This window comes from Somniosus microcephalus, chromosome 12 (genome assembly GCF_052327205.1).
Source record: "Somniosus microcephalus isolate GS21.2 chromosome 12, FLI_Smic_1.0, whole genome shotgun sequence".
Lineage (NCBI taxonomy): Eukaryota > Metazoa > Chordata > Chondrichthyes > Squaliformes > Somniosidae > Somniosus > Somniosus microcephalus.
The window spans coordinates 53,853,166-53,870,358 of NC_140998.1; the positions used below are offsets into that span (position 1 = coordinate 53,853,166).

The following is a 17,193-nucleotide window of genomic DNA, read 5'->3' on the forward strand; positions in this document are numbered from 1 at the left end:
GGGCCACAAAGGGGGTTTCAAAACCGGGATGAGAATTTAAAATTTGTGGCTTTGGAGAGCCAGGCACCAGCGAGGACAAGGGGTGATACGGGTGAGCAGGATAGTGCAGGATAGAATATGGGCAGTAGAGTTTTGGATGAGCTGAAGTTTACGAAGGGTGGAGGATGGGTGGCCGGCAAGGAGAGCATTGGAATAGTCGAGTCTAAAGGTGACAAAAGCATGGATGAGGGTTTCAGTGACAGTTGAGCTGTGATAGGGATGGAGGCAGTCAAAGTTATGGAGGTGAAATTAGGCATTCTTTGTAAGAGTGCAGAAGCTCATCTTGGGGTTAAATAGGATGCCGAGGATAGGAAAAGTCTGGTTCTACCTGAGACAATGGCTGAGGAGGGGGATAGAGTTGATGACAAGACTACAATGTTTGTGGCAGAGGCTAAAGATGATTGACTGTATAGATGGAGGAAATTGCAGCCCCTGATAGACCGGATGTCAGATAAGCAGTCTGATAACCACCTCCACCACTTCCAAGTTCCCCTCCAAGTCACACACCATCTTGACTTGGAAATATATCGCCGATCCTTCATCGTCCCTTGGTGAAAATCCTGGAACTCCCTACCTAACAGCACTGTGGGAGTACCTTCACCACACGGACTGCAGCGGTTCAAGAAGGTGGTTCACCACTACCTTCTCGAGGGCAATTAAGGATGGGCAATAAATACTGGTCTTGCCAGCGATGCCCACATCCCATAAACGAATTTTTAAAAAAACCCACAGAGGCAGTGAAGGAGGTGGTGGAGCAGTAGAGCTGAGGTAATGGTGTGAGAGCTGGAAGAGATGCCATTGTTGGAGATGCTCTGGCTAAGGGTTCGTAAAGGTGGAACCTGTGAGGGAAGTTTTACCATACTGGACAATGGAGGAGAGGCATTGGAGGAAGATGGAATGGTTGACCATCTCAAAGGCTGCAGAACGGTCGAGGAGGACGAAGAGGGATAATGCACCATGTTTACAGTCAGGGTTGTTTGTGACTTTGGTTAGGGTTGTTTCAGTGCTGTGAGAAGGACGGAAACCAATGTAGCTCTGCTACCTGATTGGTGAGATTTAAACAGGGAGTTACGAGAAATTTGGGTACAGATTTATTTCAAGGACTTTGGAAAGGAAAGGGAGGTTGAAGATCGGACAACAGTTTGCAAGGACAGAGGGATCGAGGGTTTTTTTTGAGGAGGGGGTGGGGATTATAGTTTTAAGAGAGGGGAACAGTGCAAGAGGAGAGGGAACTATTTGCAATGTCAGCTAGCATGGGGGCAGGAAAGGAAGTTAGGTGATCTACATTTTAGTAGGAATGGGGTCAAAGGAGCAGGAGGTGAGGCTCATGGATGAGCGACAACATGGGGCAAGATGAGAGAAAGTAGAGAAAGGAAAGAGTTCAAGGTTAGGGCAGGAGGGGCGTGGGGAGAAATTTGGATTGGTGGATAAGGGGAACGGGTGTAACCCGTCGAGACAGCAGAACTGCTGGTATTTCTATCATGTTATCAAAAATTTCATGAGTGCCTTAAACATTGGGAGGACTGAAGCCATTGTCTTCAAGCCCCGCCACAAACTCCATTCCCTAGCCACTGACTCCATCCCTCCCCCTAGCATCTGTCTGAGGCTGAACCAGACTGTTTGTAACCTTGGTGTCATATTTGACCCTGAAATGAGCTTCTGACTACATATCCATGACATAACTAAAACCGCCTATTTCCACCTCCGTAACATTGCCCATCTCCGCACCTGCCTCAGCTCATCTGCTGCAGAAACCCTCATCTATGCCTTTGTTACCTCTAGACTTGACTATTTCAACGCACTCCTGGCTGGCCTCCCATATTCTACCCCACGTAAACTTGAGGTCATCCGAAATTCAGCTGCATGTGTCCTAACTCTCACCAAGTCCCATTTGCCCATCACCCCTGTGCTCGCTGACCTACATTGGCTCCCGGTTAAGCAGTGCCTCGATTTCAAAATTCTCATCCTTCTCGTTTTCAAATCCCTCCATGGCCTCGCCCCTTCCTATCTCTGTAATCACCGTCAACCCCACAACGCCCCACCCCCCAGAGATATATGTGCTCCTCTAATTCTACCCTCTTGAGCTTCCCTGATTGTAATCCCTCAACCATTGGTGGTCGTGCCTTCTGTTGCCTAAGCCCTAAGGTCTGGAATTCCCTGCCTAAACCTGTCCACCTCTCTACTTCGCTTTCCTCCTCTAAGATGCTCCTTAAAACCTACCTCTTTGACCAAGCTTTTGGTCATCTGCCCTAATTTCTTATGTGGCTTGGTGTCAATTTTTTGTCTTTTAATACTCCGGTGAAGCGCCTTGGGTCGTTTTACTACGATAAAGGCGCTATATAAATACAAGTTATTGTTGGTGTTAGGTGAGGGTGGAGGGCACAGAGAAGATGGTTTTAAGGAGGTGGTTTGTAGTGGAGAAAAGAAGTTGGGGTTATTCATCATCTCCCAGATGATCCGAGAGTGCTGGGAAGTTTTAGCAGTCTTTGAGGACAAGTCTTTGACAATTTTTCAGTTTACAGAGGAAGCAGAGTTGTGCATCATTTTCATCGCAATGGCCTTGTGCATAAGTGACAATAGGGCATCTTTCATTTTTTTTTCAAATATATGTCAAAAATATTGGCAAACCTCTTCATGAAGATGGTGCCCCTTTGATAAAGAAGGCACTGCAGGGAAAGAAAAATTATTTCATTATGTAATTTTCAATAACTATCAATTGATGGAAATTGCTCACTGTTAAATACATACAGATTTTGTTCCTCATTACTGCAAATTTTTAATGGTGTTTGGATGTGATTTAGATCGTTTAGCTGTTTTAAATGCAGCAAAGGTAACTCGGCAGAGGATCACTAATCATGATAACTTGAAGATCAGCACACTTCTATTTGTGATACAATCTTCTGTTACCTTATTCAGTGTGAAGTTCATGTTTAACTGTTCTTTTTTTTTTAAGTTTGCAGTGCTGATGTGGCTGCTGACCTATGTTGGAGCTATCTTCAATGGCTTGACCTTGATGATTATGGGTAATTATTTTATAATATATAACACAAAAATTAATTGATTCGTTTTGCTGCTGTGCATTTTCCAGGTTTGTGAGCAAAGTAGCAATGCACGCAAGTGTCAACCTTCAGTTACTTTATCCAAAAGCTCATAGGCCTAGATGTTCCAATCTGATATTCTAACACCACTGTTAAAATAACTGCTCAGAAAAGTTATGCTGTTGTCTCCTGGATACTGACACCTTTTTAAATGAGGGATAAATTTTCCAGGAGCAGAATAGGTAATGGAAGTTGGAAAATAGGGCAGAGATCAATCTCGTCATCTCTGCCCATTCTGTTGTGTTTGAACTTCTGGTCAAGCCTTAAGTGGGTCTAAGGGGCTCTTGTCAAAAATGGGCGAGTGCTTAATTTTAAATATGTAAATCAATTCTAATGATATGCATATTGGCACACATGTGATTTCCTAGGTTTCTCCGGGCATGTGTGTTCGGCAACCTGCAGCAGAATGAGACAGATTTGCAAAATTCCCCACAGTGGGATTCCCCAAACCTCAGGATGTTATTAATGACATTCATATAGCTCTACAGGCCGCTGCACACCAACCTATGGCCTTACACACAAGTCATCTGACTTATCAGATAGGATCAGGCATATGAATTCCTGCTACCCTTGTAGCAGCCTTGGCGCTTTCATTCTAAGGTAATGCACTGTGCTAGCATTATTTGATTGAGAAAGTAGACTGCAAACATGGCTTCTAGGAGATCTAGACTAGCCGCTCCAGCCCTGGTTCCTGACCTTTCGGACAGCCATGAGTAGCAGCAGAACATAGATAGATGGCCCATGCAGCTATCAAGATAATTATTGAACACACCATAGGTATCTTGAAGCAGCACTTTAGAAGCCTTGACAGCACACAGCACTGCAAAGGTCTCCAAGATCACTGTAGTCTGCTGCATGCTCCACAACTTTGCCATCCAAATAGACATAAGCATGGAACAGCTGGAGGAGGCGGACACCCATCTGTAGCCAAGAGCAAAGCAATAAAAGAGAGGCGTTGAACCACCTTTACAGACAGCAAGAGCCATACTGCAGGCTCTCATTGATAAGACCTGTGGAAAAAAAGTGTCCCATCCACACAAACAGCACATTTGTAGAATGCCATGGCCAAATGCCCCTTACCAACATTGGCCTCTACACTAATTCAGCCACTGTGGATTCTGTTCCTTACCTCAGCTATTACCTTATCCTACACCACGCCAAGAAAGCTCTCGACACAGTTGAAATAAAGTGTGCGAAATTTAATGCACTGTAAGTGATTTGTGTATGTGCCTCATGTTTCTTTCTCCTGCTAAAAACCACCTTTTGTAGGCAGCAAGAACCAGTGTTTCCCCTAGGTAACCATGTATGCTTTGTGTGCTCTAGAAGCTAACCTGGTGCATCCCCAGGGCAGAAGTAAGTGAGGTAGCTGGCTACTGGGTGTCAGCAGGACCAGTTTTGGGACTAGGTGGACCTCTTCTTTGTGTGGGATCCTGAGATTGCTCCATGTCCACTGCTGAAGTGGTTTCCTGGTTTTATTCACATCTACCATCATTTGAGCAGGTGACTGAATGGGACGGATGTAGTATCCCGTTGAAAGGCAGCAGCGTCATCTCTGCCCTCTCCAGCACCGCCCCCTTCATCCAGTCACTACCTCGCCATGTCCACCCTGTCGGGGAATAGACTTTTGGGCAGGAATGAGATTGTGAGCCCCCATCTCGTGGTCTCCCAATCTGATCCTCCAGTATATTCTATGGGCTACACTTCCATGGTCAACAACTTTGTAGTACCTTGAGGTGGCTGTATTTCATATGTGATCCTGGATGTCTGTTGCAGCAAGCAGGGACGTCACACTAAACCTGATACTATCCTTATTTTGGTATCCACACATGACTTCCAGCAGCCTTCCCCTCTTCCCCCAATTGAGATCAGTTGTAGTATTCTCCCTGCTGTCCCAGCTAAGATTGACTAATTTAATACAGACTAAGGATCAAAACAGCACCCTCCCTGGTCTGTCTGCCTTAGTACTTACATTATGTCCTGCATTTATCCATTGTGCAAATAGCTAATGCTGTATATTTTCTATAGAAGTAATTGTGTAAAATTGGGTTAGCCGCTGTCAGTGCAACAACTAATATGTTGATTTTTCTTTCCAGCTGTGGTTTCTATGTTTACCTTGCCTGTTGTATATGAGAAGTACCAGGTAAATCTTTTATTTATTTTCAGGTACATGAAAAAACTATAGGGATGCAAATAATAGTATTGTATAATAGTGAGTATATTTATTTTAATAACGTGTGTTTTGTGATTACCTTTGCAGGCGCAAATTGACCAGTATTTGGGACTGGTGAGGACTCATGTTAATTCTGTGGTGGCAAAGTAAGTTTGAAATTGGCGTAACAACAGAAAATGCTGGAAATACTCCGCAGGCCAGGCAGCATCCGTGGAGAGAGAAACAGGGTTAACGTTTCAGGTCTGGGACCCTTCATCAGAACTGGAAAAAGCTGGAGATGTAACAGATTTTAAGCAGGTGCAGAGATGGGGGTGGGGGGGGCGGGGTTTAGGACGGGGGGAAGGAATTGAAAGAACATGCTGTGAAAATGTTACAAATGGGAATGGCAAAATCATACTGCATGAAAAATGGGGGCAGGGATTAGTATCTGAAATTGTTGAACTCCATGTTGAGTCCGGCAGGCTGTAAAGTGCCCAATCGAAAGATGAGGTGCTGTTCCTCAAGAGAAATTGGCGTTATATATACAGTGTAAAAAAAGTATGTAGAGCAGATAATCCATTTATGCAAGCAGGGGAAACATGATATCCAAATTAGCATTATTTTTAGGAATGTGTTTATCAGAAAGGTGAATGAAGGCTAAACACAACTGGAGTAGAAGTGAAAGTTTCTAAGGCACTCTTCATGTTCTCAGTGCCCATGCTAGCTGATGTTGTAAACGGTTCCCTCTCCACAGGTATTGTCCTATCCCTTTTAAAAACAGCCATCATCATACCCCGACTCTTAAAAACCATCCTTGACCCCCTCAGTCCCTGCAATCTACCTCCCCTTCTCCAACCTCCCTTTCTTCTCCAAAGTCCTTGAACGTGTTGTCATCCAAATTCGTGCCCATTTTTCCCGCAACTCCATGTTTGAACCTCTCCAATTAGGTTTCCGCCCCTGCCACAGTACTAAAAGGGCCCATATCAAAATCACAAATGACATCCTCTGTGACTCTGAACGTGCTGCACTATCCCTCCTCATCTTTCTCAACTTCTTTGCAGCCTTTGACAGTTGACCACACCATTTTCCTCCAACATGTGCTTCTTCAAATGTGTTCTTCTGCTGTAGCACTTCAGTTGACATGTGGGGTAAAGCAAGAATGTTCACAATATGTCTGTCTTTATGGTTAGTTGTTTCATCTGCATCTATTGCAGCATTGTCAACAGACTGGTAGGTTCCTGAAATCCCACAACACCCTCTGTGAGCGATATTTATGATCAGGTATATGTGATTGGGAAAAACTAAACGTCCCTGGAATTGTAACAATGCACTTCAGATTAAATTCAAAGTAGTTATGCAATTCTCAGTGATCCCATTCTTTGGAGGGATGTTCAATGAAACAAATACTCTCAGTAAGTGTGCGCGTGTGCGTGTGATCGTGTTTGACAAACCTGGTAGTGTTTGGAGGATGTAAACCTGTTAGTGTTTTGAGGTTGTAATTAGCAGAATAGATAAGGGGGAACCAGTGGATGTGGTGTATTTGGATTTTCAGAAGGCATTCAATAAGGCGCCACACAAGAGATTATTAAACAATTAGGGCTCATGGGATTGGGGGTAATTTACTAGCATGGATTGAGGATTGGTTAACAGACAGAAAACAGAGGGTATGAATAAACGGGTCATTTTCGGGTTGGCAGGCTGTAACTAGTGGGGTACCGCAAGGATCAGTGCTTGGGCCTCAGCTATTCACAATCTACATCAATGATTTTAATGAGGGGACCAAATGTAATATATCCAAGTTTGCTGATGATACAAAGCTGGGTGGGAATGTAAATTGTGAGGCGGATGCAAAGAGGCTTCAAGGGAATATAGATAAGCTAAGTGGGTGGCAAATGGAATATTGGGAGAAATGTGAAGTTATCCACTTTGGTAGGTAAAATAGAAAAGCAGAGTATTTTTTAAATGGTGAGAGATTGGGAAATGTTGGTGTTCAGAGGGACCTGGGTGTCCTTGTACACGAATCACTGAAAGTTAACATGCAGGTACAGCAAGCAATTAGGAAAGCAAATGGTATGTTGGCCTTTATTACAAGAGGATTTGAGTACAGGTTTCTTATGTTCATTAATAAATAGACATTCTTATTATGAACACAGCTAGCTTCTAGCTAGTCATTTATTCAGTACACGTTCTCTAGGTACAGTATCTGTAGCGATGCAGCATGTGTGCTCCTGTGTGCAGGCTGCCATCTTGACTGTTGCCTTCTGGGTAGCCTAGTGCCTCATGGGTAATGTAGTCTTATATCTATACAGCTGGGTAGTGTAGTCTTATACATACAGCTATATACAGCTCTACACAGCTCTACGGCTCCACCTAGTGTCCACTATAGAATGACATGTTATTGATCATTACATGATCTATCCTTTATCCGAAAACCTTGGGACCAGCTGTGTTTCGGTTTTCGGAAATTTTCGGATTTCAGAAGGTATTATTTCAGACTGGGAAACTCTGAACATTAAATTAATTTGGTAATTAGTATTTGCATTTAATATAAATTTTTAAAGTTCAGGCTACCTCTTGCGCCTGTTCCGTGTCTCATTCCCCTTCCTGCTTCTCTGTGTTGCCGCTCCCAGCCTGTTTACAGCTCCCCCTGCTCCATATCTGAATTCCTTGACTTAGCGGGGGTCTGGGGCTCGACTGCCGCCGCCAGTTGTGGGAAAGCCGGATATCGGCTGACTCCTACGCTAAGCTGACCCGCAAACCAGGTCAGAAAAGCATCGGCCGCGTCGGGTCATGTTTGGCGCCACTCTGGTTATGTCGTGCGCACGACTTACGCTCCACAAAAAAACTTTCGGTTTTCAGAGGTTTTCGGTTTTCAGAAGTGCGGATAAAGGATAGTCTACCTGTATAAGAGTAAAGATGTCTTATCTCAAGTATAGAGGGCCCTGGTGAGACCACACCTGGAGTATTTTTTACAGTTTTGGTCTCCTTACCCAAGGAAGGATATACTTGCCATAGAGGGAGTGCAACGAAGGTTCACCAGACTGATTCCTGGGATGGGGGGGGGGATTGTCCTATGAGGAGAGATTGAGTAGACTAGGCCTATATTCTCTAGAGTTTAGAAGAATGAGAGGTGATCTCATTGAAACATACAAAATTCTTACAGGGCTTGACAAGGTAGATGCAGGGAGGATGTTTCCCCTGGCTGGGGAGTCTAGAACCAGGGGTCACAGTCTCAGAATAAGGGGTCAACCATTTAGGACTGAGATGAGGAGAAATTTCTTCATTCAGAGGGTGGTGAATCTTTGGAATTCTTTACCCCAGAGGGCTGTGGAGGCTCAGTCGTTGAGTATATTCAAGACAAAGATCGATAGATTTTTGGATATTAAGGGAATCAAGGGATATGGGGATAGTGCAGGAAAGTGGAGTTGAGGTAGAAGATCAGCCATGATCTCATTAAATGGCAGAGCAGGCTCGAGGGGCCAAATGGCCTACTCCTGCTCCTATTTCTTATGTTCAGGGGTTGCTGTTCTTTTAGAAGACAGTGCTTTGTCTCTCTCTCGAGTCAGTACAAAGAAGTTTCACTCGGTTAATCCCGGGGATGAGGGGATGGACATATGAGGAGAGGTTGAGTAGATTGGGACTCTACTCATTGGAGTTCAGAAGAATGAGAGGCGATCTTATTGAAACATATAAGATTGTGAAGGGGTTGGATCGGGTGGATGCGGGGAAGATGTTCCCGATGATGGGTGAAACTAGAACTAGGGGGCATAGTCTTAGAATAAGGGGCTGCTCTTTCAAAACTGAGATGAGGAGGAACTACTTCACTCAGAGGGTGGTAGGTCCATGGAATATGCTGCCCCAAAAAGCTGCAGAAGCTACATCATTACATAAATTTAAAACAGAAATAGACAGTTTCCTAGAAGTTAAGGGTTACGGGGAGCGGGCAGGAATGTGAACATGAGTCTAGGTTCGGATCGGTCATGGCCCTGTGGGTAGCGGAGCGGGCCCAGGGGCCATGTAGCCTGATCCTGCTCCTATTTCGTGTGTCTAATTCTGTTAGATTCAGGAGATGGTTCTGTGATAGTGGATTGGCGGTTAGGATCAGATCAGCCATGATCTTATTGAATGGCGGAGCAGGCTTGAGGGGCCGATTGGCCTACTCCTGCTCCTATTTCTTATGTTCTTATGTTTTGCAGTGACTTGTCACCCGATTGTTGGCTGTGCATTCCTCACTGTGCACTCTCATTTTCTTTTGTGTATCATGTCTGAGTTGCTTTCAGCAGATTTTCTCAGGTGTTCTAGCAAAATGTTACATGTTGAACGGAAAAAATAAGTCTGTCACCATGAGCACAAAAGCCTGGATTTATATTAAACTGCCCTGTCTCTAGTTGCCACCTTAAACTTTGCTGTTTGACAACATAAAATTCCAATCCTCAAGTGTTAACTTGGTGAACCTGAATGAATCTCAGCTATTCACTCGCTCACAAGACTCACTGCAGTACAGTTGGAGAAGACACACAGTCAGATATTAAGTAGACTATATAGGGTAGATTTTTCGATTTCTTGCCTGTGATGAGGTACGTCTGTTGTGAATACAGCCTTGTAGCAGGCTTAGGTACCTTGTGACAGGCGGGGCCTCGGGAAATCTACACTTATAGTTAGTAGTGTACCGATTTCAAAGGATGTAGACTCCCTTTCTTTTCTCCCTAGCAAGAATCAGAAACCTGTTACTATAACATATGAAATCAAATAATAAATTTGAATCTTTCACCTTTTACACTCTATCATTAAATTGTGGGTTTGACAGTCCCGCTGTCCAAGATGAACCTCCTTGTAAATGGAGAACGTTTAAATCTGTACAGACTTGAACCAAGGGGGTTTGAGTGGCAACTAAGTGAGAACCTTGTGCTCACATCAAAGTAGGGTGTACACAGACACAATAGGAAGCAGAAACTGTCACCCCCAGCAAGGACAATGGGAGGCAGAAACCACCTGCAGTTACGGAGACAATAGGAAGTGGGAATCAGCAGCCTAAATGGGGACAACAGGAGGCAGCACCATTTGTTTAAAAAAAAAGTCTACTTTCAGAAAAATCCTGCTACACAGGGTAAATGCTGAAAATTGCAGTGTTTGCCAGGATGTCATGCTGTGACAAACTACTTGCCTTACTCATTGACAGCGTCTATATTTTTGGTCAGTTCCCAAAGATGTTCTTTGCCGTTCCAGAGACAGCACTTGCTTTCTTGGTGTGAACACTCGGATGTGGCATTGCAACAATCACATATTTCAGATAAAAGGTGGAGGTTAAGGAAGTGTTGCTGATGACCTTTATTCAGTGTTGCAGCATCTTCTATATATTGATTCAGTGGCACTCCATAACTGTACGAATGGTAATATTTTAGCTAAAAGTGCCAGTTTTAATAATGGGCCAGAAATTCGTGACCAAATGCGTGAGTACGGTCTGGGTACTCACGCATCTGGCCGTTGGAAATGCCGGCGTTCAGCATGCACAGCGCATGCGGGGAACGCCGGCATTTCCAGTCCTCGGAACGAAGGGGTTCATAGGCACAGCGCGTGCGACTGCACAGGCAGCGCTTGCGCAGTGAACTTCGTCGATTTCATTCATGGATTCAGTGAGGGTAAGTCCTTACAAGTTACACTTGGAAAAAAGCATGTGTAAAGTTGTTCCAAGGCTGCGGAGGAAGATATATTTTATCGTGGAGCTTCTGAAAGGCAATATTTTTGTTTGGGAAAGGGAGGGAAGTTATTTTAAGAAATTTTAAGTAAGTTTTAAAGTTAAAAAAAAAAAATTTTAAACGGGTTTTCAGAACGGTAGGTAGAAGGAGCAATTGTGGCTGTGTGAATTGAATGTGAAAATGAGTGTTCTAAAATGAGTAATGTAACATTTCCAGCACTTTTAAGAAAGAAACTTTTCATCAGTAATAAGTAATTATGTATGTATGTCCGCATATATTCCTTTACGTATCTGTATGTATGTTTTATATTCCTTTACTTATGTGTATGAATATATGTTTTTAATTATGATTTTCCAATAAGTTACTTTCTCTGAAAGTCATAATTAAATAATACATTCATACACATAAGTAAAGGAATATATACATAACACGCAAAGGAATATATACAGACATACATACTTTCAGAAGCTCCACGATAAGAAATATCTTCCTCCGCAGCCTCTGGAGCAACTGTACCCATGCTTTTTTCATGTGTAAGTTGTAAGGACTTGACCTCACTGAAAGCATGAATGAAAGCGGCGAATTTTACTGCTCACGCGTTCTGCCTCTGAACCCCTTCGTTCAGAGGACAGGAAATGCCGGTTTTCCCCGCATGCGCTGTGCATGCTGAAAACCGGCATTTCCTCCGGCCAGACGCGTAAGTACCCCGACCGTACTCGCGCATTTGGAAGGGAATTACTGGGCCAACATTTTACATGACAATAAAATGAAAAATTTAACAATTGCACGATTTGCCCCCTCGCATCTGCGACTGAGGGTCCAAGGAGGTGCATTGCGCAAGAGGTCATCGTCGTACGTATCCTCACACTGTTCCCTTTCGGGAACTGTATGAAGTGGTGGAAGGATTTATGGCCGTGATTAACGCTCATTCCGTGACCGTAACCATCTTTGAACCAGCCATTAGGGTGGTTAGTCCTATGGTGTGAGGGTTTTACGGGCTCCCACAACCCATCTGAGGGGGGGGGGGCCACCCACACCCACGGACGCAAGTATCCCGCTGGATGTCCACCCAGAATTTATAGTTGGAGCTCCGACTCCACTTGCCGGGACTGTCTGGAGTGGGGTTCGAAACCCTACTCCTTCTGGCCCAGCGGCGGGGATGCTTACTGCTACGCAAAAGGCCCACTCCGCACAAAAGGTGACACCCATACGTTTCCTGCGCCTTTTCCCTCCCCGTGACTGGAGCCCTATGCTGCCACTTGAAAGACCAAGCTATCATCTGCCCTTTTTGCGGCGCCTTTGACTTCTCATTACCAATGATGAGCAGGCGCTGCGCCTCCACCTCCTTGAGGAGATTGCTGAGGTCATCATCAGTTCAATTGTGAGTTCTTTTAATGCCGTGAATTGTGCTCATTCCAGCCATTTCACGTTGCTAATCGGATTGGGCCTTTGGCATAGCGGTAGGATCCCCGCCGCTGGGCCAGATCAGGGTAGGGTTTCGAACCCAGCTCCAGACAGTCCCGGCAAGTGGAGTCGGAGCTCCGGCTCTAAATTCTGGGTTGACATCCAGTGGGATATTTGCGTCTGTGGGTGTGGGTGGCCCCCCCTCCTTGTATAGCTTGTGGGAGCCCGTAAAACCCTCCCGCCATAGGACTAACCGCCCTAATGGCTGGTTCAAAGATGGTTACGGTCACGGAATGAGCGTTAATCATGGCCATAAATCCTTCCACCACTTCATACAGTTCCCCAAAGGGAACAGTGTGAAGACACGTATGACGACGACATTGCTAAATAAATAAATGGAATTTAAAAAATTCTTTTAGGGCTTTTAAAAGTCTTTAAATTGCTTTAATTCTGTTTAAAACTACTTCAGATTCTTCAAAATAATGTAAACGTTTTTAAAAGTTTATAAAAGTTACCAAAAGCTTCAAAAAACTTCCAAAAACCTATTTAAACTGCTGCTTTGCATGTAAAAATGCTTAGCAGCTTGGCAGAAACATTGGGGGTGTGTCCTGTTAAACTGAGACCTCAAGGGGCGTGTCTCAGTTGCACAGCGCGCTACAGGCTTTGCGCTGGCTGCACTCCTGGGCGGCGTGACGTCAGACGCTGCCCGGGAGTCAACATTTTAAAACAGCAATTCCAGGCGTCCCTGAAGCTCAACGGCCGGCGCGTCGGGTAAGTGCAGATCGGGGGCTTACACGCGCGGCAAGCCCCCGACTCGAATTTCTGGGCCAATAGTTCTTCATTTTGTGTGTTTCTCTAACAAATTACTGTGAAAATAAAGTGCTTTGTTTGATTTACAACACATTTATCCTCTAATATATGGAGATTGATTTTCCACAGGATTTCTCCTCCTACTTCATCATAAGTTTGGCTGTCACTAAAACCCTGGCACATTGGTTTTCCACTGATTTTTTTTTAAGTGTTCCCACGGCTCTTCCGCCAAATTTATGGCAGATGAGTGGGAGAATCCCTGCAAAATTTACCCCTTTGTTTTTAAGCAATATGTATCCTATACCTGACAATTAAATCACCAAATGTATTGATTCTGCTTAAATTAATTGTTTTACGTAACGCCCATTAAGAGAATCCATGGAAATACTCCTCTTCAATCAGCATCATACGCGGTACGTTGGAGAGAAGACTTAATTTATCAGAGTTGCAGTTTATATAAATACGCAGTTTAAAACTTTTCCTCTAGTTTTCTCTTTCTTTTGATCACTCTTCTGAAGGTACTGACGCAGCCCTCTCTCTGGCTGCAAATAATCGGAGGCTATAATTATGCTGCCTGACCTGAGTGTTTCAACAACAACAACAACAACTTGTATTTATATAGCGCCTTTAATGTAGTAAAACGTCCCAAGGCGCTGCACAGGAGTATTTTAAGACTAAAAATTTGACACCGATCCACATAAGGATAAATTAGGGCAGGTGACCAAAAGCTTGGACAAAGAGGTAGGTTTTAAGGAGCATCTTAAATGAGGAAAGAGAGGTGGCGAGGCAGACAGGTTTAGGCAGGGAATTCCAGAGCTTAGGGCCTAGGCAACAGAAGGCACGGCCACCAAAGGTGGAGCGATTATAATCAGGGATGCTCAAGAGGGCAGAATTAGAGGAGTGCAGATATCTCGGGGGCAGCGTTTTTAGTTTTGATTTTGGTATAAACTGGGAGGTGGGTTCTGATTTAATTTCCAAGCCCACTAAAGCCAAGAGGTGGGACAGCCCTTCTAGGAAGCCATCTCGTGCCACAGCACTCACTTTTTTAAATCCCATGATTTTATAGATTTGATTGCTTTCAAATTGTATAATCCACCACCCTGTTTTTTTTTGTCTTTTATTCAGGATTCAGGCCAAAATCCCAGGTGCCAAACGAAAGACTGAGTAAGAGCAACATGAAGAGAGACTGTTGGCGCATGAGAGGGCGTCTGAAGCAGAAGCAGTTCTGTATTCTTTGAATTAATCAGACATGTCTTGGAGAATTGTTGTCCCATTTGTCAGCACCATGGTTTTAGAAACATGCAGCACTAAGACAGTCCTTCTCCCATGCTGTTTCCAAATGATTAGAATACTTGCAATCACTTGTGTCGATCACTAAGTATAGTAAGGAAAATCAAGTAACAATAATTGTATTAGCTGTGTTTTTGTGTTGCTTATAAACAAATGCATGATGTTAAGAGTCTTAATTCTATTTATCTTTCTAGTGTTTTCTGCTGCTATGGCAGTGCTTATAACTTTTAATGTTATTTGTGGCTAGGGCATTTCTGCAAAAGTCTAATTGCTCCAAAGTCACTGAGTCAGTTTGGCTTTATTGAGTAAAACAATAGAACAGTGGATCGATGTTTTGGTGTTTATCCAGCACAGAAGTTCTAAGGATTATGTACTGTAATTGTGGCATCTGGTTTTGTAAGCGAAAGAAATACAAAGCTCATGTTTTTCGAACTATTGTCATACTATTAAAGTATGGAAACACGAGACTCGTGGCTTTTTTTCCTGTAAGCCAATTTGCTGCAATTTCTGTTTGATGTAATGTTGCTAAAGGGCTGATTTTAATTCCCGGCGGGAACGGATGGCATTGCCGCGCTGGAGTTTGAGGCAGAAAGCGGCAGCTGGCTGGAAGGGAAGGTCAAAAATCGGCCCGCATCAGAAGAAGGCTGCATACAGCAAGGTAAATCCGGAAGGTTGTTGATGTGCCATCAATAACTCAAAGACAAGGAATTAAAGGATTCAACTGAAGGCTTTTAATCACTAAGAACATTGCATGTCTTTCCACATCGGATTCGTCTGGCAGAAATGACTCATACAGCTCTTGAGACCTTTATATGACAAAAGACAGGGGCGGAGCCAATACACACAATAGGAAAAAGGGGGCGGTACACAATACAATGCAGGTAAAACACAGGGGCTGATGAAGGCATATATTTCATCACATTCACCCCTTCTACAGATTTAGTCTGGCCGGGGGTGTGATAGTCCTTCCTGAATGTCGCAACAGTACTTCGGGTTCCGACCGGGAGTCCGTGGTGCCCTCCTGCGCATACCCCTGTGCTGGGGGTGTTGCAGGTACTTCTGGCGGTGGTGAGGATACCTCGGGATGGTGGAGGTTCTTCTGGGGGTGGTGAGGATGGGTCGTCGTCGCTTCCTGCCGAGGCGAGGTCCTTTATGGACACGGTGTCCTCTCGTCCGTCGGCGTGCTTGACATACGCGTACTGTGGGTTGCGTGGAGTAGGTGTACTGCCTCCACGAGGGGATCCGTTTTGTGGTCCCTCACATGCTTCCGTAATAGGACTGGCCCTGGGGTGGAGAGCCACGAAGGTAGGGACACTCCTGAGGTTGATTTGTGGGGAAAAACAAACATCTTCTCGTGAGGAGTGGCGTTAGTAGCAGTACACAGTAGCGACCTTATCGAGTGGAGTACGTCTGGGAAGACCTCTTGCCAGCGGGAGGTAGGGAGGCCTTTAGACCTTAGTGCTAAGGTGACCGCCTTCCACACCGTCGCGTTCTCCCTCTCCACTTGCCCATTACCCCGGGGGTTATAACTAGTGGTCCGACTCGTGGCTATCCCCTTCGACAGCAGGTATTGGCGCAGTTCGTCGCTCATGAACGACGTCCCCCTGTCAGTGTGGATGTAGTTAGGCAGGCCGAACGTGCAAAACAGGCTGCCGAGGCACTTGATGACCGTGGCACTGGTCATGTCTGGGCAGGGGTAGGCGAATGGGAAGCGGGAGTACTCATCCACAATGTTGAGAAAGTACACATTGCGGTCGGTGGAGGGGAGTGGTCCCTTGAAATCTAAGCTCAGGCGCTCGAATGGCCGTGTAGCTTTGATCAGGTGGGCTCGGTCGGGCCTGCAAAAACGGGGCTTGCATTCCGCACAGGTGCGGCAGTCCCTGGTCATAGACCGGACCTCCTCGATGGAATAGGGCAGGTTACGGGATTTTATAAAGTGGAATAGCCGGGTGACCCCCGGGTGGCAGAGGCCATTGTGGAGGCCCTGTAGCCTGTCCCCCTGGATGCTGGCACACATCCATCGTGATAGGGCGTCGGGGGATTCGTTGAGGGCCCCCGGCCTATATATTATGTCGTACTCAAACGTGGAGAGTTCGATCCGCCACCTGAGAATATGTCATTCTTGATCTTCCCCCTCTTTGTTGTTAAACATGAAGGCTACCGACCGCTGGTCGGTAAGCAGGGTGAAGCGTTTGCCGGCTAGGTAGTGCCTCCAGTGCCGCACTGCCTCCACTATGGCCTGGGCCTCCTTCTCTACCGAGGAGTGCCTGATCTCGGGCCCTTAAAGCGTTCTTGAGAAAAAGGCTACAGGCCGCCCATCCTGGTTGAGGGTGGCTGCTAAAGCGAAGTCGGACGCATCGCTTTCGACCTGGAAAGGGATGTTTTCGTCCACTGCCTGCAGCGCGGCCTTCTCAATGTCGTGTTTAATGCTGTTGAAGGCGGCGTGGGCCTCGGCCGTGAGCGGGAAGGACGTTGATTTCAGGAGGGGACGGGCCTTGTCAGAATAATTGGGGACCCATTGGGCGTAATTGGAGAAAAACCCCAGGCACCTTTTCAGGGCCTTGGGAGTGTTTGGTAGGGGTAGCTCCCATAGGGGGCGCAATCGGTCGGGGTCCGGACCGATTTCCCCGTTTTTCACCACGCAGCCCAGGATACAGAGGCGCGTGGTGCTAAAGACACACTTATCCTCGTTGTAGGTGAGATAGAG

The 17,193-nt window shown here is 45.4% G+C and overlaps 1 protein-coding gene across 6 annotated transcripts in view; it reads left to right on the forward strand.

Moving 5' to 3' along the window:
* Positions 1-14,951, forward strand: part of rtn1a (reticulon 1a) — a 250,513-nt gene extending 235,562 nt beyond the window's left edge. For all 6 annotated transcript variants that reach the window (XM_086002875.1, XM_086002876.1, XM_086002878.1 and 3 more), the window contains 4 exons: positions 2,993-3,062; positions 5,231-5,277; positions 5,395-5,453; positions 14,322-14,951. In XM_086002875.1, the coding sequence (XP_085859001.1) occupies positions 2,993-3,062; positions 5,231-5,277; positions 5,395-5,453; positions 14,322-14,364 (219 nt within the window). In that variant the 3' untranslated portion in view covers positions 14,365-14,951. The remainder of the gene's footprint in view (positions 1-2,992; positions 3,063-5,230; positions 5,278-5,394; positions 5,454-14,321) is intronic.
* The last annotated feature ends 2,242 nt before the right edge of the window (positions 14,952-17,193 follow it).